General features: G+C 37.0%; 2 protein-coding genes across 2 annotated transcripts in view; both read left to right on the forward strand.

Annotated features, from left to right (window-relative positions):
- Nucleotides 1–25,141, forward strand: part of LOC140140914 (activating signal cointegrator 1 complex subunit 3-like) — a 120,164-nt gene that overhangs the window by 78,227 nt on the left and 16,796 nt on the right. The window contains 11 exon segments of the mRNA XM_072162668.1: nt 571–662; nt 1,158–1,286; nt 1,922–2,007; nt 3,063–3,229; nt 3,618–3,763; nt 4,951–5,071; nt 14,985–15,127; nt 17,739–17,876; nt 18,646–18,766; nt 19,404–19,536; nt 22,400–22,525. Of these exon segments, the coding sequence (XP_072018769.1) occupies nt 571–662; nt 1,158–1,286; nt 1,922–2,007; nt 3,063–3,229; nt 3,618–3,763; nt 4,951–5,071; nt 14,985–15,127; nt 17,739–17,876; nt 18,646–18,766; nt 19,404–19,536; nt 22,400–22,525 (1,402 nt within the window).
- LOC140141590 (toll-like receptor 6) lies at nt 7,312–10,877 on the forward strand. Its single transcript, XM_072163501.1, has one exon. It carries the CDS (start codon nt 7,312–7,314, stop codon nt 10,186–10,188), a length of 2,877 nt encoding a protein of 958 aa, XP_072019602.1. The 3' UTR covers nt 10,189–10,877.

Consider the following 25,141-nt stretch of genomic DNA (forward strand, 5'->3'; position numbering starts at 1 on the left):
AATGGATATGTAGATGAGTGCCAGCATTTGAGGAAGTAACTTCTGAGGACAAGTTGGTGTAGTGGTTGTAGCATTTGCCTCTCACCACTGCAGCAGGGTTGAATTGCAGGTTTTTCCTCGGATACTCTGGTTTGCCTTCTGCATTCTAAAATTGGACCTCTTGCCATATTCTGTCCTGTTTTATCTGGTTCACCTCATTGTATTATCACTGGATTATAATGCGGTTCACAAGAGTGATACAATTTTCATACACAAATGCACCAGAAAAGGATATAACGTGCTAGACATTGCCTTTATAATGCAAAGAAACTAATTTCCAAGCTCCACCTGTTTTGGGAGCTGAGCTTTTTGTTTTGGGCAGAACTAAGTTTTGCAGTGAGGGCCACAGCTTACATACATCAGTGAACATCAAAAGAGATAAATGTTTCAGTCTGCTCCAAAATCTGACTTGAAATTGTTGGCGCTGTTGTGTAATATTGAGATTCACTATGTGGATATAAATTGTACACTATAAATCTCTGTATTTAATTGTATTCATTAATTCCGTATTTGATTTGTTTTTCCTGACAGAGCTCCTTGATTTGAACCCACTACCAATCACAGCTCTGAATTATCCATCCTATGAGTTGCTGTACAAATACACACACTTCAATCCAGTTCAGGTAAGCTTAACACTTCTTGCACACAACTCATAAATGGGAATATTCCCTTCCTTGCACATCCAAGATGACGGCCATGGCATGAGCGGCCATTTTGGATGTATGCTACTTTGTGATAGACTCAATGCTGACTTCAACATCAATCTGTTATTATTATCTGTATTGTATATTATCTGTTGTTGATTTGTGATACGAAAAAGTTTGTGCTATGCTTTTAATTTTTTGCCTTAGAGAGTGTCACAAAATGTGGACCAGTGTAACATTAACATTTTTCTTTTGAGTTCGGGCCCATGAAACTTGATGATGCCCGTAGATTTGAAACCGAAGGGCCCAAATGGTTCTTAAAGATGTTGGTTTATGTCAAACACTGCACATGACCATTACTTGACTGGGTTGTAAATTTCAGTGCTTTGAAAAATATTGCAGCTTCAGAAACATCCAGTAAGTTGCATGAAATCATGGTCATTACCTTATTATCTTGTCTTTGTTCGATTACAGACTCAAATCTTCCACACCTTGTACCACACTGACCATAATGTGTTACTTGGAGCCCCAACAGGATCTGGCAAGACAGTGGCAGCAGAGATTGCTATGTTTAGGGTATTCAATCAACAACCAGGAAGTAAGGTAATATAAATCAACAACCAGGAAGTAAGGTAATATAAAGCCCATATGATGTGATGATGCAATCACCCGAAGGCGACAAAAAAAATGTTCTACGGCCCTGACCGACCTAGAGTTTAAGAAATTGGGGGAAAATTTTTCCTCTACAAATGAATGCTGACCCAAATTTTAAACCAAAAAAAAAGAGAAAAAAAATCCTGTACCAAAGTTCCTGTAGCACAATAGAGACATTGAAAATACAAAATAACATGCTTTGCTGAGAAATAAATGCCACCCTCAAGAGATCAGGGTAAGTTTTTCAGATAAGGGTTAGGTTTTAGTGTGAGGATTTTGGTTAAGATTAGGGCAAGTGTGAGGAATGTGAATAGGATAAAAATGTTAGGGGTACGTAGGATAGGGCTATTCAAGTTGAAATCCATACACCCTCTATGGTAGACATGACCTTAATCTGTCACACAGGGGGTGTAGATTTCAAATGGAGTCACCCATTCAGGTAACCCCATTTGAAATTCACACTCCCTGTGTGGAAGATTAAGGTCATGTCTTCCAAAAGGTTGTCTGGGTTTCAACTGGAATAGCCCATTGTGGTTGCCGTGTACTAAGTGATTATGAAGTTTTGTTTCATTTATTTTATTCAGGTTGTGTACATTGCTCCTTTGAAAGCTCTTGTAAGAGAGAGAATAGATGACTGGAAGGTGAGATTGGAGGAGAAGCTAAACAAACGGTATGTGTAGACTTAAAATTTGAATTAAACAAACACTCTGGCAATCACAACATTGTGCCTTATATGTTAGAAAAACAATTATCAAGCACGAATCTTCAACTTCAACTTCAATTTTCAACTCCGAAATATTTCTCGTATAAGGCGGTACCTCAATGAAGAAAACTGTCATCATGTTGTTCGAGCCCTTGTAAGCTCCCGCCTCGATTATGGTAACTCGCTGCTTGCTGGCATCACCGAAGCCCAACTCGCGAAAATTCAACGCATTCAAAACAAAGCTGCTCGCTTGATTTTCGGTATTCGTAGGCGTGATCATATATCACCTTACCTCACCCGTCTCCACTGGCTCCCAGTCAAGCAGCGAGTTAATTTCAAAATCCTTGTTCTCATGTATCAGTGTATTAACAACAGTGCCCCTACCTACTTGTCTGAGCTAATTTCTATGTATAACACCCATTCCAGCAAAAGTAATCTTCGCTCATCCAAGGACGTTACCAGACTTGCCATTCCCAAGACCAAAAGATCTGCAGGTGACCGTGGGTTCTCAGTGTACGGTCCTCGCCACTGGAATTCACTGCCCACTTCCATCAGAGAGGCCCGTCACTGCAGATCTTTAAAAGGCATCTTAAAACCCACCTTTTTGAATTGTTGTAATTTCATTTGTTTTTCTTTGTATTGTGAAGCGCTTTGAACTGCGAAAAAGCGCTATAGAAATATTGTATGTATGTATGTATGTATGAATCACATGGTTTTATTCAAAAATATGAAAGATGAAAGAGTTCTGGAAGAGAACAGTGTTTTAAGGACGAAAGGATAAATAGGCTGCGAAATGTGAGTTTTTTTGTGAAGAATAGGAAAGACATTCACAGCACAAGATGCACAACATGTGATTGTAGAAAAGGTACAAGTTTACAAAATGCTGTTTTGGGGTGCAAAATACAGTTTTTTGATTTTCTGAGTACGGAAAACTGGATTTCAAAGTTGGCATGTCTGCTTTAGTAATAATAATTTGCAATAACTTATGTCTAACTACCTCTCCTCCCTTTGCATCTACCCAGTGTGGTTGAGTTGACAGGTGATGTTATGCCAGACATCAGAGCTATAGCCAAAGCTGATGTAATAGTGACAACACCAGAGAAATGGGATGGTGTAAGCAGAAGCTGGCAGAATAGGACTTATGTCAAAGCTGTGTCTCTGTTGGTGATTGATGAAATACATCTTCTGGGTAAGCATTTAGTTGTTTCATCTTGAGCTTGGTAGTGACGCTGGTGCTGCAGTGAAGTTGTGTTGCAATCATACCAACAAACTTTGTCACTTGAGAAATGTGCAAAAATTGTATACACAAGAATATTTCATCCTCTGGAGCATGGGCTCCCCAACTTTTTTTAAATAAAAGGAATTTTCAATCAAAAGCCACTGCACCTTGAAACTGGTCAAAATAGCAAAATTTCCGGAAAGGCGTAATGTGGCATTGTTGGGATGAGGGTGTCTGGATCTTGCTTCAAGTACATATCAATGCTAATGGTACTCATTAGGACTGGGCAACTTTGGCATGTTTTAATTAGCTATACTCTGACAACAATCTTCTACATTTTCACTATTTTGTTTCCTAGGTGATGAGCGTGGTCCAGTCCTGGAGGTCATTGTCTCCCGTACAAACTTCATCTCATCCCATACTGACCGCCGTGTGAGGGTCATTGGGCTGTCAACAGCTCTAGCCAATGCAAGAGATCTAGCAGACTGGCTGGGAATCAAACAGGTAAGAAATGATGAGAGAAGCATTCAATTACTACCATAACACATTGTGTTTAGAATAGCCACAGACTACTACATACCATGTATCAACAGTCTTAGTCCCTGTGCATTGTATGCTGTGAATTCTCGCATATTCATGAAGGCCGATTGTTCAATTGTACGTCTCTAACAATCACGCCAGCGTTGTGCGCCTACGCGATAAGTGCGTTGGATGCCTTCACGATTACGCGATAGACCGTAAAAATATGTGGTAAGTGCGTAGCAGTTTTGCCTGTTGCATTTCATGGAACAATCGGCCCTCATTATCGGGTGATGCTGAGACTTTGACTGCTTGTACATGGTCTGTTATCTTTTTCGTCATTGTGAACAGCTCATTGACAGGAGGGACTTCACTATAAACATGTCCAGATTTCAATATTTCTACTATAAAAATGCTGTAGGCATTTCATGTTAAAAATGGGTTAACTGAAGTTTTTTAGAGAAATTTTATGTTACTGAATCCAAATCAATTGTTTATCAGGCTCAATTTTGGGGTCTTCACCTTCAAAATAAAAAAAATCCCAAAGTGGCCACCATTTTCAACATATTTTGCCCTTTAACTCGGCTTGAAAGCAGCAGAGAATGTTAAACATGGTGGTAATACCCATGTTTATGGGGATGAGGATTCCAACTATGCTATCATTTAAGTTAAACAATTGTTTTGAATTCAGCCGGCTCAAGTTATAGTATCAATGTACTCTTTAAAATTACAGAAATTGTTTCTAGAATGTTTCTTTCACTCCCATTAAGGTTATTAATTATTTTAAACTGTTGTGATTTGGTAGTTCACAGCATCTTACAAATGGTAGTGAGCTTTGGCAAAAACTGCATTGCTCAATTCATAGCGAGTGTGTAGAAGAATTAAAATATCACAGATATACTTTTATAGGTGCTGCGGTTCTTTAGTTACGTTGTAAAGAGGGCTGAAACAACAACACTTTTGTAAAACGTACATAACTCATTAACAACAATAAATTAAGTAAGTTTACAAAGTATGCGATTTGTAGAATGAACTTTTGCAAAACATCAAGGTGTTATTTTTCAATAATATATTGATCTAGATAATGACAATCGATTTTTAGGTTGCTTCGACCAACAATACCTCGTCTACCCTTAAACTGGAGTCATACTTCATTTAATATCCTGTTGCAGGTTGGCCTGTTCAATTTCCGTCCATCAGTCCGACCAGTGCCTCTGGAGGTTCACATCAGTGGGTTCCCAGGGAAGCACTACTGTCCACGTATGGCCACCATGAACAAACCTACATTCCAAGGTAAACTCAATATATCTTACACTTCCCACAATGCATTTCTCCCATTTCAGTTTTCTGTACTGATTTGTTATCTAGTGCAACAAGGGTTGATAGTGACAAAAAGAACCTCAAAATGAACAGAACACATCCAGATCTTGAAAAATATGTTTTATTTCTTGGCTATCGACCCATGTTTAGCCAGTCTGTTCTCAACATGAAAACAAAGTGACCCTATACAAAGTAATAGAATTGTCATTTGATGTAAAGAGGTTATGCATCATGTTGCAAAGGATTCTGGGAAGGGTAAGATATTTTCTCTGCATCTAACCCAAGCAATCTGATTCACATGTGTTGTTGCTCATAATTATTCATGATTGTGTTACAGTTTTAGCTATCATTTGCTTTGAGTGCAAGTTCGATTCACAGTCAGTTTGAATCGGTCCAAAACAAACTATTACCACACGACCTTGCTTGTGTCCCCTTTCAGAAGTAAATGACCGCCCCATAACACATTCTATCATTGACAGATGACATATTTTTACATATTGTGTACATCTAAACTAAATGTTTGACACTTTTGACCCTCTGTGCCAACATAGCTGAATAGAAACACTGTTTTGTTTCAATACTGTATACCTATTGAAACAAAAATTGTTTCTATAGTCTTGTTCACACGATAGTTACTCCTAAAAAGGGGATTTCGTGATCCAAAGCATCATCCTCCCACTTTTCTCCAAAAAAGTTGAGATTTTTATACCACTGGCAACCGGAGTCTACCTAATGTTTATGTATAAAAATTTCTTGCAAATTAATTTGTATAGCAAAAATGTCATGAAATTTGAATTTCCAGAACAAAATGACAACACATTGTCTACGGAGCAGTGTAATACATAATCATGCTTAACTTGCAATCGCAAAATAGGAATCAACTGAAATTTTGGGAATAAGTTTTTAGTCGTGAATATCGACTGAAAAATGACACACAAAGAGGAGGATAGGATCACAAAATACTCCTTTAACACTTAACAGCTATGATTATTCCACAAAATATTTTCCATTCTGAGTGTGCGTCCACACTGCACAACTCCAACTGCTACTCCTACCAAGTTACTCCCTCTGTCATGCTTTTGTTTTTAGAGTAAGAAATGTTGGCATAATTGTAGAAAGTAGGTTTAAACATAGACTGGCCTAAACCAAGAAATTAATACATACTTATTCTGATGAGTATTAATTATATACTGATGATGAAAGACAGATATGAATATAGCTCATAGAGTATTCTTTTCTCTTCTTGAGATTATTAAGTTTGGTTTATATTGGTTTGAATCAGTATTATATTAATTATCATGATTAATATCACAAGAATTGAGGTGAAATATATGTGGGTTTAATGGGTATCAACTATCATGATGGAAAACCAGCAAATTGAATACTAAATGTACAATGTAGTATTGATATAAACCATTGATTTCAGTTTGTTTGCTATTAGTTTTCTCAATTTTTGAATGTTTCATCTCATATACGAGTGGAACCAGTAATACACATAATGTAGTGGTCATGGCAGAGTCAAGGAAAAGGTAAACCTTGTCAGCTTACACCCGGCGCCCAGTGTGGCATAGTTCACATGGTCGCTACTCCTACCAAGTAAATACTCCTACCTAGATACTCCTGTTATTTAGCAGGAGTAAATCGTCAGAAGTAAGGTGATGAAACTTCAATAAATTTACTCCAACCATCGGTCACATAGTCACTACTCCACCTCTCTGTGGGTGGCTACTCTGTGCTACTCCAACACTTCTGCCTTACTTCGGATAGAATGAACGCTACTAATACTGTATACATGTCCAAACAAAACTAGCTTACTGTCATTTCTATGGAATTGGGTTATTCATATTGAAATCCATACATATCCTATGGGACCTTAATCTCCCACACAGTGGGTGTAGATTTCAAATCAGTATCACGCATCAGGTAACCCCATTTGGAATTCACACTCCTTGTGTAGAAGATTAAAGTCATATGGTCTGTAGAAGGTGTATGGATCTCAACTGGAATATCCCATTCGTGATGTGTCATTGGACATAACCAGAATTGGTATTGGTTTCCATTTCCTGATCATGGTGAAATTAACTAAACTGAAACTGATATTATATACTTTTGCTCAAAACAAATGTGTCAACATTATTGCAACTGTGGGTACAGACAAAGCATATAGAAGTATTCCTGTGACTTCAAGGTAAGGTGAAAGTTTCAACTTAAATATGGCTACCATGTTATTTCACTGGATAACTGCCAGCGTGCTGGTGTTTCTCCTTCATCCCAAATACTCCTACGAGTCAAAGGAATCATATGAGTCGTACAAGTCTGACGATTCATACAAATCTGAGGAGTCATACGTGTCTGACAAGTTATACGGGTCACACGGGTCATCCATGTCATCCGCCTATCAATACGCATCAGAGTTGGTCACAATTCTTCCTACGGAGCAACCACCATGTACCTACCCAACAGGAAGTATTGTTTGTAAAACATGGAACCAAACCAATGTGGATTGTGCTTGGAGATTCTTGACTTGTATCCCACATTTACCCCATGCTGCATCAGTGGAACTCCTTGACCTTCAACACAATCTTATTAATGTTTTACCAGACCATACATTCAGCGAGTTTCATAACCTTCGTAGCTTGTACCTGGGATTAAATTCCATATCTTTCATTGGAAATTATACCTTCAGTGGACTTAGGAAATTAACAGTGCTTGACTTGCGATCAAACTATCTGAAGACTGTTTCTGGTTCTCCATTCCAAGATCTTGTTTCTTTGAAAACACTCAATTTTCGTTATGATGGAGGTATAAAAACAGTGTTTGGAGATGCATCATTTGCTGGACTCAAACATCTGGAGGAATTGCAATTGAACCTTGGGAAACTAACCTTGGACTCTATCAAGAATGCCTCGCAAGAACTTTCATCTCTGGTTTCGTTAACCATTGTGGGAGCACTACCATATCATCATTTTTATCGTGAAGGTTTTGGATGTAGTTACCCAGATTTGGTTGAATTCACCAAATTGACATATCTTGCAATTGATAAGACAGATGCATGTATTGATTTATGTTCGCATCCAGCACTTCAGACTTTACATTTAATTGGAGGTAGAATGAGTATTGATGATATATGTCCTATAACACCACCATTGAAATCTTTAACCTTGGGGCCATGGTATTCATACAACATAACTCAAGCATATGAAAAGCTGCATAATCTCAGGAGCATTTCTCTCATGTTTGCGATCTCAGTCTGGGATTTCATCCAGCCATTGCAGTGGTTAAACTCTCCACTTGAAAATGTAACTCTTATTTATGGTAAAAAGGTGCCTATGCCACCATTCTTCAATGCGTTAACTTTTGAACCACTTGCCATGATGAATGCATCCTTGCACAGGCTTACATTAAGTGCGCAGACACATATTGAAATAGACGGGTCACCATTCAAATGGTTTCCTAAACTTCAAAGGCTGGTGATAGAGAGTAACTCCCTTACAACATTGTCTGAATTCTCCTTCAAAGGCTTAGACAATTTACAAGAACTATATTTAAATATTCACAATACTGATATTTTTGCATCTAAAGCTTTGCATATATTTTATGGGAAGAATTCTCTCAAAACTTTGAATCTTGCCAATAATGATATTAACTTCAAATATTTGGAATTTGAAATATGGGATGGGCTTTGTCAGATTCAATCTCTTGAGTATTTAGAATTGTCAGACAACCAAGTTGCTTTTGCTCTTGCAAGGTGTACATTCCCTCACTTACAAACACTAGTGGCACAACAAGTTGGTGGTTTTTCAGTTTCATTACGGACATTGGATTTACACAGCATGGCACCAAATTTGCAAACAATTTACATCAGTAAAACATATGTTGGTTATTCTTTAGATGTACATGTAGATATGCCATTTTTGGAAGAACTGCATCTAAATGGAATACACACATACGATGGACTTGGAAATGCTATTGATGTGTTTCGCAGCTTCGATGCACCTAAGCTGACATATCTTGATCTACGTTCTAACCAGATATCCATTATTACCAAGGAAGATACTATATTGTTGAGTAATCTAACGTTTCTCAACTTAGCAAGCAATACACTTACTTCTTTTGACTATGTGCAGTACCTTGTCAACATTGAGACATTAATTTTGAGAGGAAATAAACTAAGTACTATCCCTAACACACTTATGACAAAATCCGTCCACCCATTCATGAGTAAACTAGACCTAACAGGCAATGCATTAATATGTGACTGCAATATTGAAGCCTTTAAAACCTGGATAATGAAAGATAGAAAAGTATATCTTCAAAATATTCATGATTCTTTTGAATATGAAGATGAAATTGGCAAATGCAACTACTGTTGTGTTTCACCAGATGTGAGAGAGGGATTGAGTATAACAGAGATAGATTTGGACTGTAAGTCATATCGATGGCTTTATATCTTAATAGGTATCATCAGTGCAGTGTTTCTAATAATTGGTGGTTTTATAGTAGCACTGTATCATTGGAATATCAAGAACAGATTATTCTTGTTGTTTAATAGAAGAAGGGATGCTGTAAATTACTTAGCCAATTTTAATGGAGATGATGATATAGATGAGAATGGTATCCCTAGATACGATGCCTATGTGTCATATTGTAATGAAGATGAAGATTGGATATGTGATGAATTGGATGCTATCATTGAAGGAGGAGAGGAACCACTCAGGCTGTGTATCAGAGGACGGGACATCCCCGCTAACAAGCCTATTTTGGAATCTATATCATTATACATGAAAAGAAGTCGTAAAATTTTAGCTATCATATCTCCTCGCTATATGGAAGATCAGGGTCGTAATAAATGTAAATTTGAACTGAGCTTGGCACATCAGAGATTACTTGAAGAAAATGATCATGTCCTGATCCTGATCCTCCTGGAGGAGATTCCAGACAATGAGATGACTCTGATGATGAGACAATTATTCCTCCGTGTGCAGTGCCTGAAATGGGCAGGTGATGCATGTGGACAGGGCATATTCTGGCAACGACTTAGAGAGGAACTGAAGAGACGTGTACCTGTTGATGATCGCTATGAGGTTTAACCCCCTGAGCACTACCTGCCGATCTACATTGGCTCTGATTGGTCAATTATGTGATATCTTCACTTTAATCACCAATCAGAATGGAGCTTTGCAAATAATTCACCCGAATTTTTTTAGGTAGTGAAATTATTCTAACAATGTTACTGATTGGTTGAATTGATAATAAAAACTTCTTTTTGACCAATAAGCAGGTAGTTCTCATGGGGTTAAATGTTTCAAGTTTTACAGACATCTGTGAAGAGTGATGGTTGAGAAGACAGTAGAACATACTATGTGACCCGATCTGATCCACTCAGGCCAAAGTTAGCAATTGTGAAAATTGAGTTACTACCATTGTTAACTGCTCAGTACCTACACTTACTGATATTGAATCCCCAGGTCTCTTGAATACTTGGTTACAAAGTTACGAACCTTTTCTATATCCATTTCCTAATGTTAGTACATTTTGTAATTGTTTTTTCTCCTCACTTTTTATATCTCAGTTTCATTATTGCTGACATTAGCCTATCAGATCTGGTTTCTGCTGAAACCAGCCTGTCATATTTGAATGTGAGAAAAACTGTTGTCAAGTTTTCTCATTGTATACAATGAATGTATTTCAAGTATTATGAGTTATTGCAGAAACATATTTTAAGTACAAGTTATCATAAGGAATAGGAAAATTTCATGCAGTATGGAAATTTTCATTGAGAGGGCTACCAATTATGATTATGGACCTGTCAATCAATGGTCACTTTGATTGACAGGTCCATTATCAGTGTATCTTGATGAATATTTATACCATTTATTCATTTTGTTATACATATACATATTTTGTATATATAGTCTAACCTAATTACAATAGCTGAGGACTGGCCTAATGTTTCGGCTGTTCTGTCTACTGCTTTCCCCCATTGAAACAATTTTGATGAATTTTGAATCTTCTCCACTTGACAATATTTTCATTTATTTTTCCAAAAGATTTGTTATATGAATGCCCAAGTCCCAAGACTACATGCTAACAGTTTTAAGGCATAATTGAATAAGTATTGCTTTTTAGAGGTTGAATGAAAACGTCAATCACAGTTTAAAAACTTCATGTCTGAATATATCGGATAAAGGTGAATTCTGACATCAAAATTCTACAAGAAGGCTGTTGGGTTTGGCATGGTATGGCACTAGCAGTACATGTAGACACAGAGAATATAACAATTACAAATTTCAGAGCATGCATGTTTTATGCAATAGACATGATTATATTGTGATCCAATCCGCCTATATGTAATTGTCGATCATTTGGTGGTGCAGTTAGACAAAATATTTTGTACAGAAATTCTCTGAATGGGACTTTAACCAACAGAACAGTATGTAACAGGCACTCCCTTTAACATGTTAATGTGCCTTTATGGTTGAATATGGTACAAATGGTTAGATGTGAAATATTACCACTCATAAAAAGTGAAAGTCCGGTAGATCATCATATTACAATCTCAAATTCATTGTAACTAAACAGAGAAGATATCTTTCTCTTCCCACAATGCATTTCTTTCATTTTAATTTCCTGTACTGATTTGTTACGTTGTGCCACATGGTTCGATAGTGACGAAACATACCTCAGTGAACAGAACACATCCAGATCTTGCAAAATATGTTTATTTCTTGACTAGTGACCCATGTTCAGCCAGTCTATTCTCAAAATGAAAACAAAGGAAACATGTACAAAGTATTAATGAAAGCATTATTTGATGAAATGAGGGGATGTATCATGTTGCAAAGGATTCTGGGAAGGGTAAGATATCTTCTTTAGTTACTAAAGGTTAGGTAACATATTACCTAGTAATTTGTTTCAGTGTATTTATGTCATCTATACTTTATTATCGCATCTATATATAGATAGATTTGATTTCATTAATTATGACGTGGTATGTCAAAAGCAGACACCTTTGGGCAGGATCTTAAATGGAGAAATAGCTCACAATTTGAGTTTTTGCAGATTTGTGATGCTAATATTTCATGTTTATAAGGGCGGAATATAACTGGCATCTTGTATTTTTTTAGACATTTTTCAAGGTCATTCCTACTCTCAACATTGTCAATAATATTTTTAAAGTCCAACATCTCAATTTCCAATTTTATAATACCATTACTTCTGAACTCAATATCTTTGCTGAGGAATGTTTCATTGGGAAAAGCAGTGTTTTGGAGCAAAAAACCCCTGAAAATTGATAACCTTCCCAAAAGTGTGTGTTTTTGACATGACACGTCACAATTTTCCTCTGATATGTCACTTGTATGTTTGTTAATTAAGATTGTATCAATGCAATTGGCAGTAAATAGCACTCGTAATATTTAGCCAAAAGTTATCTTCTGTAGAGTTTAAAAACTCTACAGAAGATAACTTTATGCCCTTAAAAGTGCTTAAAGTTATCTTCTGTAGAGTACAGCTATTATATAAAGACTTCACAAAAAGTAACACAGCCGTTACAGATATGCCTATAGCTTCAGAACTAATAATCGTTTTCACACTATTTTAACATCAAAAGAAGGGTCATTTATTTACAGATATTTTGATATCCCATTTGTCCAATTTTGTTCAATATTAACAAAACAGAAGACAGTGTTTTTAAAGAAAACTACCAGAATTTAAAAGTTGCAGCTTTTTGTATTTTTTAGAAGTCAGCGCAAAGATAATGGTCAGCTTTACGTGCCACAATGACCGCGTAATAACTATTGATAGCTCCAAACTGCAACTTTTAAATTAAGGCATTTTTCTGTAAAAGCACTACTGACATTTGTGACAAAATCTGAAATGTTAAAATAAATTCTGTGATTCTGGATTTTAATCAGCCAATAAAATTCACTCCTATAGTTGCTGTAATGAAATAGCTTTTTTCTTAAAAAATATTTACCTCATTAGTTTGGCTTAAAATGAAAAGGGAGCAAATCTGATGGTGAAAACGAATATCATCTTATCATCTTGTGAAAAAACCAAGTATCTAAATTATCAAAAATCTTACATTATTGCTTTGATATAATATAGCCTAGCAGTGGTGTAACTAGGGGGAGCAAGGAGGAGCAACATGCCCCAGGCGCTACCACTAGGGGGCGCCAAATCGGCCTCACTTAAAAACAGTTTAGCTTCAAACTTTTTCGCTGAATTCACCTTACTTCAAGAATTTTTTTCCAACCCCACCTCCCATGTCAAAAAGAAATCTACGCCACTGCTTAAAAAAATATTGAACCAATGCCATTCCCACACCCCCGCGATATTCTCGGGTGCGAGGGTAGGGGCGCCAATTTTGTTTTTTGCCCCGGGTGCTATCAACCCTAGTTACCCCACTGTAGGCTAGGTCAAGGCTTCCCAAACTTTTTCCAATGACCCAAAATTCATAAGAAAAATATAGCGTGACCCAAAGCATAACACAAATGGTGCAAGTTACCGAAACTCATCAGTAGAATCCCTGGCAAAATTACCGAAGGGGCACAATATCCAAGTCACCTCCCTAACCGGCTCCAAGAATGAATTTACCGTAAAAGGCCGAAAATGCTACCCATGTTTGCAGCACTTCCCCATATGGTCATTTGTACTGAGAAATCCCTGGTTACATGTCTAAATTTGATTTGATTTGATTTGATTTTGTACAAGTATTTTTGAATATACATTGTAAATACTGCATTTTGCCAAACATGCCATTAAAATTGAATCTGTTATTTCATGAGATTATGAATCATTGTTTTGTTAGAACAATATAGAATAAAAGGAATGATGCTATTTGATACCTGGTCATATAGTTTTTAAATCCTGAACCTCATTCCAAGATCATGTCAAAAGTGTGACTTTCTTTTTTTAAACACCTTTTTTGTGGAAATTGTCCCATTTTTGGACAGTCCGACGAATAAGACCCGTTTTTTTCTTAGTACCAACTATCCGGACTCAAATCGCTCAAAGATTGACTGTGACAGTATTAGTGCTCAGTGCCTGCTTATTTTGAAGCCTGCCTACATGCACCTAATTTGCAGTTGTGAATGCTCACTGATTCAGGTGAGGCTACAGCACCATTGGTGCTCTTGTTTATGATGCAGCTGACCATAAGCAATACAGGGCATCCCTGAAGGTAATGTATCGTCACAAAATTAATTGTTGGGGTATTTTAACGCCACCACTAAACATAACTAAATAACTGGTATTGTTGAGGAATAAATCAGCTATCACATACCTTTGGAATTTTCACAATTGACCACACCGTTCGTGAAATATAAGAATTTTATGAAAGTCCCCCATTTTCAAGCCTTTCAAGCCACAGATTCAAAATATCAATCGATGATTTGTATTCGGAGTGCTAATCACTGCACATAATCAGCGCATGAGGTGTCTATAGATATTTGACTCCGTGGAACGGGCTGTAAATGAGGTAGTTTCGTAAAATTCTTATATTTCAAAAACAAGGGCAATCAATTGTCAAAATTGTCAAAAGTATGTGACAGCTGATATATTCCTCAACCACATCGGGTATTTAGTTATGTTAGGCTTACGCGTTATAATAGCTAAAAAATCAGTTTCCGACGATACAGTTCTTTCAGGGACACCCTGTATAATGGGCTATTACAATCCATACACCCCCTATGGACGACATCATGGCATTACCTTAATCTTCCATATAAGGAGTGTGAATTTCAATTGGGGTTTACCAGAATGGGTGACTGCATTTGAAATCCTCACTCCCTCTGTGGGAGATTAAGGTCATATCTTCCATAAGGGGTGTATGGATTTCAGCTGGAATAGCCTAATAATAACCACCTGTTTGTTATATTTGCAGCCATACGCAATCATTCCCCCAACAAACCAGTGCTGATATTTGTGTCGTCAAGGAGACAGACCCGTCTGACAGCGTTAGATTTGATCGCCTACCTAGCAGCCGAGATAGATCCTAAACAGTGGCTTCATATGGAAGAAAGACCGGTAAGGCACCAGAACCAAATTTGTTTGATCTCTGGATCGACCGTCGATGCTTCTTTGATGCTTATTATTAATGAACTAAGAACTAATTAATGAGAATTAATGCAAAATTTGTCAATATCAATAAGGTTCTTGTGTTATCACAATTAACAAGAGTTAATTAATTAATTTCATAGATAATAAGGATTAACCAAGCATTGATGGTCAATCCAAAGATCGAACTAATTTGTTTCTATCGCCTAATAAATAAGTTTTTGATGAAAGGTAGACACCTTCCACAAAAACATTATATTAGATTGGTCTTACAATAATACATGTTTGAACAGTAGATATTGCTCAAACTCCAAATAATGTAAAGGTGCTTGCCTTTTGTCTTTTTGTAAAGATTCACCTAATGGCTGGCACACATAGGCTCTTTTGACTCATGGTAAATTGCACATACAAAACTTAACTTAACTAACAAAATTCATAATGCGCCTTTTCCTGTGGCTACAAAGTGCAACAAGCATATTAAAAAGAACAGCAAACATGATCAAATACAGAAAACAAAGGCAACAAAAAGAGAGGGATCCCTCCTCTGAAAATCCAAACAAGATTTTAGAGTTTGTGCCCTTATTTGATGGTGGGATTTTTAGGGGAAGGCACTTTGAGTTTGTGCCTAAACTTCCAGTTATGTCAAGAGACCCTATATACGCCACGGTATGCTTGTAGATGAAATTCTTCAGCATGAAAAAAATTATTGCTGAGATGTGTTAGTGTTGCTAACACAAAAAACAAAAGAATGAAATTATATACTTCATTTGAAGACTAAATCAATGCCTTGACACTTCGCTTGATTCCATCCTGTGTGTGTTTTTCATTGATATGTGAAAAAATTTAAATGTTTTAAATTCCCACTTGAAATTAAGGAGGTAACCTAAATGAGCTATTCCATTTAAAATCCACACTACCCCTGTGGAAGATTTTGGAAATATCTGCCACAGGGGGATTATGAACTTCAAATGGAATGAGCACATTTGGCAGCTCCATTTAAATTTCATACAGCCTATGTGAAAGATCCAACCTGAATCTTCCATTGAGGGAGGGTGAGTTACAAATGGAGCTGTTAATGTGTTCATTCCATTTGAAATTCTTACTCTCCCTGCAGCAGATATTTCCAAAATCTTCCACAGGGGAATGGAATAGCCTAATGCTTAATCTTAGCTGAATGTGAGACAGAAATTGTTTAATTATGTTAAGGGGGTACTACACCCCTGCCCAATTTTGTGCCTATTTTTGCATTTTTCTCAAAAATTATAGCGCATTGGTGACAAGTAAGATATATATATTATAGGGGCAAGGACTACAACTACTGCACTATAAATTTTATTTCAGCACAGGCAACAGTTGTGGAGTTAAAAAAAAAATGAGGGAAAACCAATATTTGATCAATAAATCAATAACTACTTGTCTTGAGTTGCTGAATTTTCAGTGCAGTAATTGTAGTCCTTGCCCCTATAATATACATATCTTACTTGTCACCAATGCGCTATAAGTTTTGAGAAAAATGCAAAAATAGGCACAAAATCGGCCAGGGGTGTAGTACCCCCTTAATATCTCCAATTAAGGTTATTAATTATTTTATACTGTTGTGATTTGGTAGTTCACAGCATCTTACGAATGGTAGTGAGCTTTGGCAAAAACTGCATTGCTCAATTCATAGCGAGCCTGTAGAAGAATTAAAATATCACAGATATACTTTTATAGGTACTGCGGTTCTTGAGTTACGTTGTAAAGAGGGCTGAAACAACAACACTTTTGTAAAACGTACATAACTCATTAACAACAATAAATTAAGCAAGTTTGCAAAGTATACGATTTGTAGAACTAACTTTTGCAAAACATCAAGGTGTTAATTTTCAATAATATATTGATCTAGATAATAAAAATCGATTTTTAGGTTGCTTCGACCAACAATACCTCGTCTACCCTTAATTATCTTTTAAGTGTTAAAACATTTACACAAATAAAGTGCAGTGTGTACAGGGTTGCCACAAATGTTGAGCCCATTTTGTGGGTGTGACACTTGAAATGGTGCAAAAATGTTGCATAAAGGGCATTTTGAGACCAAATTGCCGTGCAAAATTGGGCTAAAATGGTATTAATTTCGGTGAATTGTATCTGAAAGTCATCTTAAAACAACTCCATGAGTTTTTGTGTTTGTAGCAAAACTCACTGAATATGTACTAAAATTAAAAGTTTTCCTGCTCAAAGGTTCTAAAGTCACAAAAATGAAGTGGTCATTTTCAAGTTGTGTGATGATAGTTGTATGTCACCTAATTGGGCTTCCAAATTGCGGATGTGGCAACCCTGAGTATGTGGAAGAAATGGGCTATTCCAATTGAAATCCATACACCCTCTATGGAAGATATGACCTTAATCTCTCATAAAGGGGGTTGATTTCAAATATCTAGTCACCCATTCAGGTACAAAAAATGTGTTCACATTTAAAATTCACACTGTTTGTGTAGAAGATTAAGATTGTGTATTCCATATGGGATGTGAGAATTTTAACTGGAATAGCCCAAAACACTATGTGAAGAACTGTAAATAAAGTGTAATGTTTTCATTTCAGATGGAGAGTGTTATATCTGGTATCCGTGACAACAACCTCAAGTTGACCCTTGCCTTTGGTATTGGTATGCATCATGCAGGTCTGCATGAAAGAGACAGGAAAACAGTGGAAGAATTGTTTGTTAATCAGAAAATACAAGTAAGTGATTTTATTTTAAATTGAGAGCAAAAACTTATACACTTAGACTCAGTCCGCACGAGTGTGTTTTTAAAAAGGGTCTAACATTAGGCAGAGGCGCTGTATTTAATATTAGCTTTGGGCATTTAATTATTTTCTTTATTTTCCACCTGACTTACCTGGGTGAAAAATAAAGAAATAATTAAATATTCAAAGCTTTCGCTAAATACTGTGTCGTCCCCTAATGGAGGCCTCTATCAAATGCAATTTACAGCTTTAAAAGTGTGTGTAAAAAAGCCTACTTACTTACCCTAATTTTGTTCAGCCCGTTACGCCAGTATAACATTTTTTTGCCTGAGTGGGCTAATGCACATGCACAAGCCTTGGCATACCAGTCGTAGACACACCATAAAAACATGTATCAACAACAATCAGGGCTTGTAGCTAAGAAGCTCACACCCTATATACAATGTATACCACATAATAAACCATAGAAGCCAGGATCAACTCTGTGAGTTCTAATAAGCAGTTCCTTGTCCAGGGGACTTTCATCAAGCTAGCTCAATTATTTCATGAGAACCATTTGTGACACCAACCAGGGCTCAAACTTGATCGCCAAACACCGATGGGGCCGGAATCTCCTAACCAATTTAGTCAACTTGACAAAATCAGTCCACAGTGTGCTGAAGCCCATTTATAGAATATATTTAGATCACATTACTACACTGATGTTCAGAACATTTATTAGGAGGTGAACTGATGCATATGTTTGTTTTATGTTTGTTTGTAGGTGTTAATAGCCACAAGTACCCTGGCATGGGGCGTTAACTTCCCAGCACATCTTGTTGTCATCAAGGGAACCGAATTCTATGATGGGAAAACCAAAAGATATGTGGACTTCCCAATCACAGGTAAGTGCAGGGCTGTAGCTAGGGCCGTTGATTAGGTAAAATCCTGAGTTTAGCCCATTTCACACCTCTGCGGCCGTTTACAAGCCCCACAGTTGGAGCATGGTTTCAGTTGTCCACACCCCAGCTCAAAAAGAAAATACTGTATTCGTTACATAAACTGCCCATGGCCTTTAACAAAATCATTTTGGGTGGGCGCTTATTTTTTACATTGTTTTGGCCAACAAGACGTAAAAAAGGCCAGGCCCAAAATATTCATCTATCATCATCAGTGTGTCACATGTTTCAGAGCATAATTCTGTTTAACATCCCAAGTGGAATAAGGCAAGCAGGAAATTTGTGCATGCATGTGTTTTTTTAGTCTTTTATGTTGGTTTCTTTTATCTTGAAATAGCTGTGTTGGGCGCTTATAGGGGCATGGGCGGTTAATGGAACAAAAATGGTACTCACATTTTTAAAACTTAAAAACATTGGATATTTTCCATTTTTATCAGCTCTTATGCCTCAAGTTTAAGTAAATTTCAGATTCTAGACCCCTAAAATTTCAAATGAAGCTGGAAAAAATATTGGTGTAATCTTTGCTGAAAATTTTTGAGAAAACAATATTAGCTAATTGTTGAAAATCATCTCAACTTTGCAGATGTGTTACAGATGATGGGCAGAGCAGGGCGCCCTCAGTTTGACGAGGAAGGCAAGGCAGTGATTCTAGTCCATGATATCAAGAAGCATTTCTATAAGAAGTTTTTGTATGAACCATTCCCAGTGGAATCTAAGTAAGTGAGACATTGTTTGATTTTAAGACTTCTCTTTGAATTATTCATGAGTCTGCAGGCGTAACACAAAATGCAGATTAAAGGCTTAATGTACGATTTCCTTCACATTTTAAATTTGTTATTATATACTCAAAATGCTGAAATAATACTAGTAATAATGATCGGGAATGATTTCTGTCCATTTTGAGCTGAAATAACGAGGTAACGTGAAAGAAACACTGCTTGTTATTTTGGCCGTTTAACACGCAGTTCTATGGGTGGATATAAAGTCATAATTTCTTGAATTATGACTTTATGTCGAACTTTGCTCTGTTTACCTACAAACACAACAAATTTGGCTGATTCCATTTAGGTGCAAGTTGTGACATGTGTAAGCATTACAAATATGCCAAAAAATCAGGTTTGAAAAAAATTAACCAAATTCATATTATAAGATCGTACATTATGACTTTAAATTCAGACTTCCACTCTGCCTATGGTTGAGTTATAATTGCTTAAATGAACCATAACAATACTCCTTCCTTTGGAGGGATGTCATTGTTACACCATCGGCTTTGTTCATTTTTCCAGAAAATACCCATCCGATTGTCTACCCAGGGTAAGGTTACCCAGGGTAACCTTACCCTGGGTAGACTCTATATTACTTTGTTAAAATCTGGATATACAGACAAGGTATATGACGTATGACTTCTTGCCAACGTGTAATGTCTATGAAAATTATACGCCTATGGACAGTATACGTCTTTTGCACGTTTAACAATTTGTGCACAGTGAAATGAATCCACTGCTATTATATAGCATCAGAATTATCGAAGGGAGGGAACACTGTAAATACAACAGCACGCACGTGTTTATGTGATTCGCCAAATGGTTAAATGCAACTGCTGCAAGATTTGAAGTTCATTTCTTATGGTTTAGTCCAATTAGCGTGACCATGTAGATTTAAAATAACAAGCAAACCTTTATATGAGGTTCTTAACGATTACCCCGTGTAGACACTGCGATATTTGGTTTTGTTTCAATCAAGGAAAAGACGTAAATTTCTAGTTGCTGACAATATACATTTGGTGACAATATGTTATTGTGCGCTTAATTTACATGAATAGAACTTTCTCAATAAGCATCACTTCAACTATATTTATCTTAAATATTTATCTTACATGTGTATTAAAGTATACATCCCGACTACCCCAGGTTGACACGCACACTAAAGTAACAACCTGAAGTTGACAAAATGTCTTCAACGGTCACCCTGGGTTGACACTATGATTTTCGTTTTGTTACAGCCAATAGGGGATGTATTTTGTGATCACCCCAAGATAGAATGCTCTATAGAGCTGTATAAGAACAGCGTATGGTGTACATACATCGTAACTCTATATTAAAGTCCCTATCACATTGTCTACCCAGGGTAAGGTTACCCTGGGTAGACGATCGGATGGGTATTTCCATTCGTGCATATATATATGTATATGTGGAAGAAATTTGATGAATCAAAGTATAGCAGTTTAAACACAGTTTATTTGGTAAACTTTCAGACTATCAGTCCTTCATGAGATGTACAATACAAAAGAATATGAACAGGGTCTTATAAACTTATATACTGTATATCATAACAAGAAGCATATTATGAATTACACAAAGACTAACATCATAACAAGTAAAACCATATTACATACCAACCATTGCATAAAAATTTGGCAATACCAGTCTCTATCTCACTTATGTACATGATGCAGAGTGGTGTAAACGAATGAGCAAGTCCATTGTAGCAATTGACTTACGGATCCCATACCTTTGCATTGGTACCCCAATATTGGTAACTTGGGACATATTGTTTAGCATGTGATTGCCTTATACACACATTCCAACAAGTACAGTTTCATCATATCTAATATGGTAAATACACAAAACACAGGTTTAGTCTTGCAGTGCTGTTAATTTTCCATTTGTGTGTGACACCAAAAAAAACCACCCAACAACAACAGGAAACATGTAATGGCATCTTAAGATAGGTAGAAAACAGTGTGCAAGATGCATGTTTGGTTTGGATTTTATAAAGTATTTCATTTTGGGGTGCAAATTACAGATTTTTGGTCTCCTTAGTATGGCAATCTAGGTTTCAAAATTGGCAGTGCTGTACGGTGCGACCATTTTAGGCGCATTGGCGACTAGATTTTTTCTGATGCGACTAAACCTTCAATCCCTGGCGCCAATGGCGACCAACTATTTAAGCTTTTAATCACCAGCAAATAGTATATCATCGGTCAAAGGTTTTGATTGTTTTTTAAGTACTCAAGATAGCGTCATAATCAAAAAGAACTTTGAATTTGATGAACTTTTTCAGAACAAGGAGAAGGAGGATGAAACAATAAAATCAGGGAATCCAGCAGCTATTGATACTATTAATGATAGTAGTACTAATGGTGTTATGTAAGGTCATGGAACTGGAAATGGAAGTAACTTGAACATATATTTAAACCATTGTGGCAGAATGACTTCGAGCAGTTGGCGCCTCTTACTTGGGAGCAAAATTTGGGCGCCTAAATTTATAAAGTTAGGAGCCATTGGCTCCTCAATCAGTTTTAGCACCGTACAGCACTGAAAATTGGCATGTCTGATTATACCCTAGCAGGCTTTAGCTAAATTGTCTGGCTTCTGTTGAAAAAGCCAAAACAAACTTTTAACCCGAGTTCCCAGTGTATGATAAATTCTTTAAGAATGAGAAATCATCACTTCTTGTTTCATTGTATCATTTCATTGAGGGGAAAAGTGGCTACCTTCTTCAAAGATGTCATAATTAATACAGGAAACACAAAATAAATCTGTTGAAATAAATTTTCTGATATCTATTGAATTGCAGCCTGTTGGATGTACTCCCAGAGCATTTGAATGCTGAGATAGTAGCTGGTACAATTGGGTCCAAACAGGATGCAATGGACTATATCACATGGACGTACTTCTTCAGGAGACTTGTTATGAATCCAAGGTAAGTGGATGGGGGAAAAAGACAAAAAAGGTTTAACCCCCAGGATTACTACCTGCTGATTGGCAACAAGAAGGCAATTATTAGGATTTATTGAGCCAATCAACAAAAGTGCAACTGAGGCAAAAATATAAGTTTCTGAGCAGTGAAAAGGCCACATTTACTATCTTGCCATTGAAAACTACAAGAAGACAACCTACAAAGCTTCAAGCCACATGCCAGACATCCTGGCACCAACTGCAAATGGCAACGCCCACGTTTGTAAGCATGACTTCTGTCTAGTCCGAAGGGTCGCTAGTCCGAAGGTTCTCTAGTCCGATGGGTCGCTAGTCCGAAAACCAAATTAAGTTTGCTAATCTGAAGGTTCTCCAGTCCGAATATAGAATAAGGGTTATGGTTAGTGTTAGAGTTAGGGTTAGTGTTTAGGGTTAGGTCAGAGTTAGCGAGCCTTATTCTATATTCGGACTAGAGAACCTTATTTATTATTTGGAATATTGAACCTTCAGACTGGCGAATGGTAAATTACATGATCGGACTAGCGAACCTTCGGACTAGGGAACCTTCGGACTAGAGTTGTCACCATTTGTAAGTTGATTTTATATTATCAACTTTACATTATCAATGTACAGGACTGATAACAGATAAGGCCTTCTCCCCGTAAACCCTCAACATGTGCAGTGGTCAAATTAGGCCAAGATTATGTGCTATTCAAGCCCTCTTTTCGGGTTAAAATCTGTTGGCTCTCATCAATGTTCATGGGCCCAAATTCAAATTGTAAAATATGAATGTTACACTGGTCCACATTTTGCGACACTTTGTAAGATTTCAGACTGCACAAATCAACTACAGGTATGGCATTGATATTGATGTTAACATTGAGTCCCTTTTGGTAACTTGGCTGTCAAATAATACTGGCCCTGCTGATCTGCAGTGATTTTTTCAAGGGCTTTTGACTTGACCACTTATTTTGAGCACTGCGCAAGATTTTGCATCCTAAGAAAAGTAATGTCACATCTAATTGGAATTCAAAAAACCCATGATAACAGTAGAGGATGGATTCCCATTAATATCATTTCTCTATAATGAAAAGTTATGGTATACGAGCCTCAAGGTTGCCATGATATTATAAACAAAATCATCCTTTACTACACTTCAATCTGGGACATCTGAGACTCCTTAAATATCAAGGAAGATATACCGTCGTTTTATCTTTTCAGTTTCTGTTTCCGTTTCCGTATCAGTTTTTGTAAGTCATTGTTATTCTGAAGTGGTAGTCTCCCAGGTGTGACCAATCTTTTATTCTAGCCTTTTGTTAGTTACTGAAAATTTGAAGCTTGTGAATTTCAGTTTTCGTTTTGGTAAGGTATATTGATTTTTGACATAAAACCTTGAGATGTGCGGTTGGGTGCCAATCTAGACAAAAGAAGAGTCTAAATTTTACGGTCCTTAATTCGCGGTAAATTGTACGGCTTCAATTGACTTGTGTTAGGTGTATATGCACTTACGCCTAGACGTAAGTGGCTCGTAAAAAAAGTCTTGCATTGAAATATATACTAACCATGTTGCCAAGTTATAAGCAAAAGTCTTTCATATTGGCGATGAAACGAAAGCGTCTAAAATAGTCAAATATCTCCCAATGAGGCGCATACAAGTGGTGATTTGGTAATCATGTTTTATATTGAAATGCAATACAAAAAGAATTGCATTGGAGCAAAGATAATTTATTCTATTCATGGCAAGCTAATCTGATAATTGGTTGGGCCTATATGCAAGACTCGGTTTTATTTTAAATGTTTATTTTTGCAGAGCCTATTTTCAGTCATGGATCATACTGATAAATTTCGCGAGGGGGTGGAGGGAGGGAGATACTTAAGTTGAGACTGAACAAGCAAGAGTGGGAGGGGGTGAAGAAGAAAGAGAGGAGAGGGAGAGACAGAAAGACTATAAAGAGAAGAACTCGAGAGGAGAGAGTAGGGACCGAGGAGGGAGTGGGGAGACTGATCATGGGGGGGGCAGGAGGAAGCAAAATAGGGAGATAGACATTGATACGAGGGAAGGGCGACACTATGGCCCTGCGCAAGTGCATTGGGGTGTGATATGCTCATAAGCGGGCCTTTTGTGATTTTAGAGCTTATTTTCAACGTTTTTACAGAAAAAAGTGAACTTTGTTATTCGGATTGGCATGCATCAAAGACGAGAGGGCGCTAGGCCAACAGCGGTGTTGTCTCTCCCACTTTTATTGACATAAGCAACTGCCTCTTTTGAAATAAGCTGATTGGTACTTCAAAGCTAACAATGAAGTCAGGTTACAGTAAACTTACTAAATCCCTTGCGTTTTCGTATCTGAACAATAGACTTACGGAAACTGAAAAGAGATAAAAGAAGCCATAGTATTGAAGCATAATAGGTATACTTAGTGTTGAAATAAGGTGGGCTCTCGGCCCAAAATCTTGTGAAGATCAATGCAAGTCCACTAATATGCTGCCATACAGACCCTCAGGGTCCATGAATAAATTGATGGATGTTTAAGTCCGATGGACTGAATGCTAAATGCATCATCAATCTATGGCATCACCAGTTCTTGATTTGCAAGTCTGACATCTTACAAAGTGTCACACA

This window comes from Amphiura filiformis, chromosome 19, assembly GCF_039555335.1.
Source record: "Amphiura filiformis chromosome 19, Afil_fr2py, whole genome shotgun sequence".
NCBI classification, from domain to species: domain Eukaryota; kingdom Metazoa; phylum Echinodermata; class Ophiuroidea; order Amphilepidida; family Amphiuridae; genus Amphiura; species Amphiura filiformis.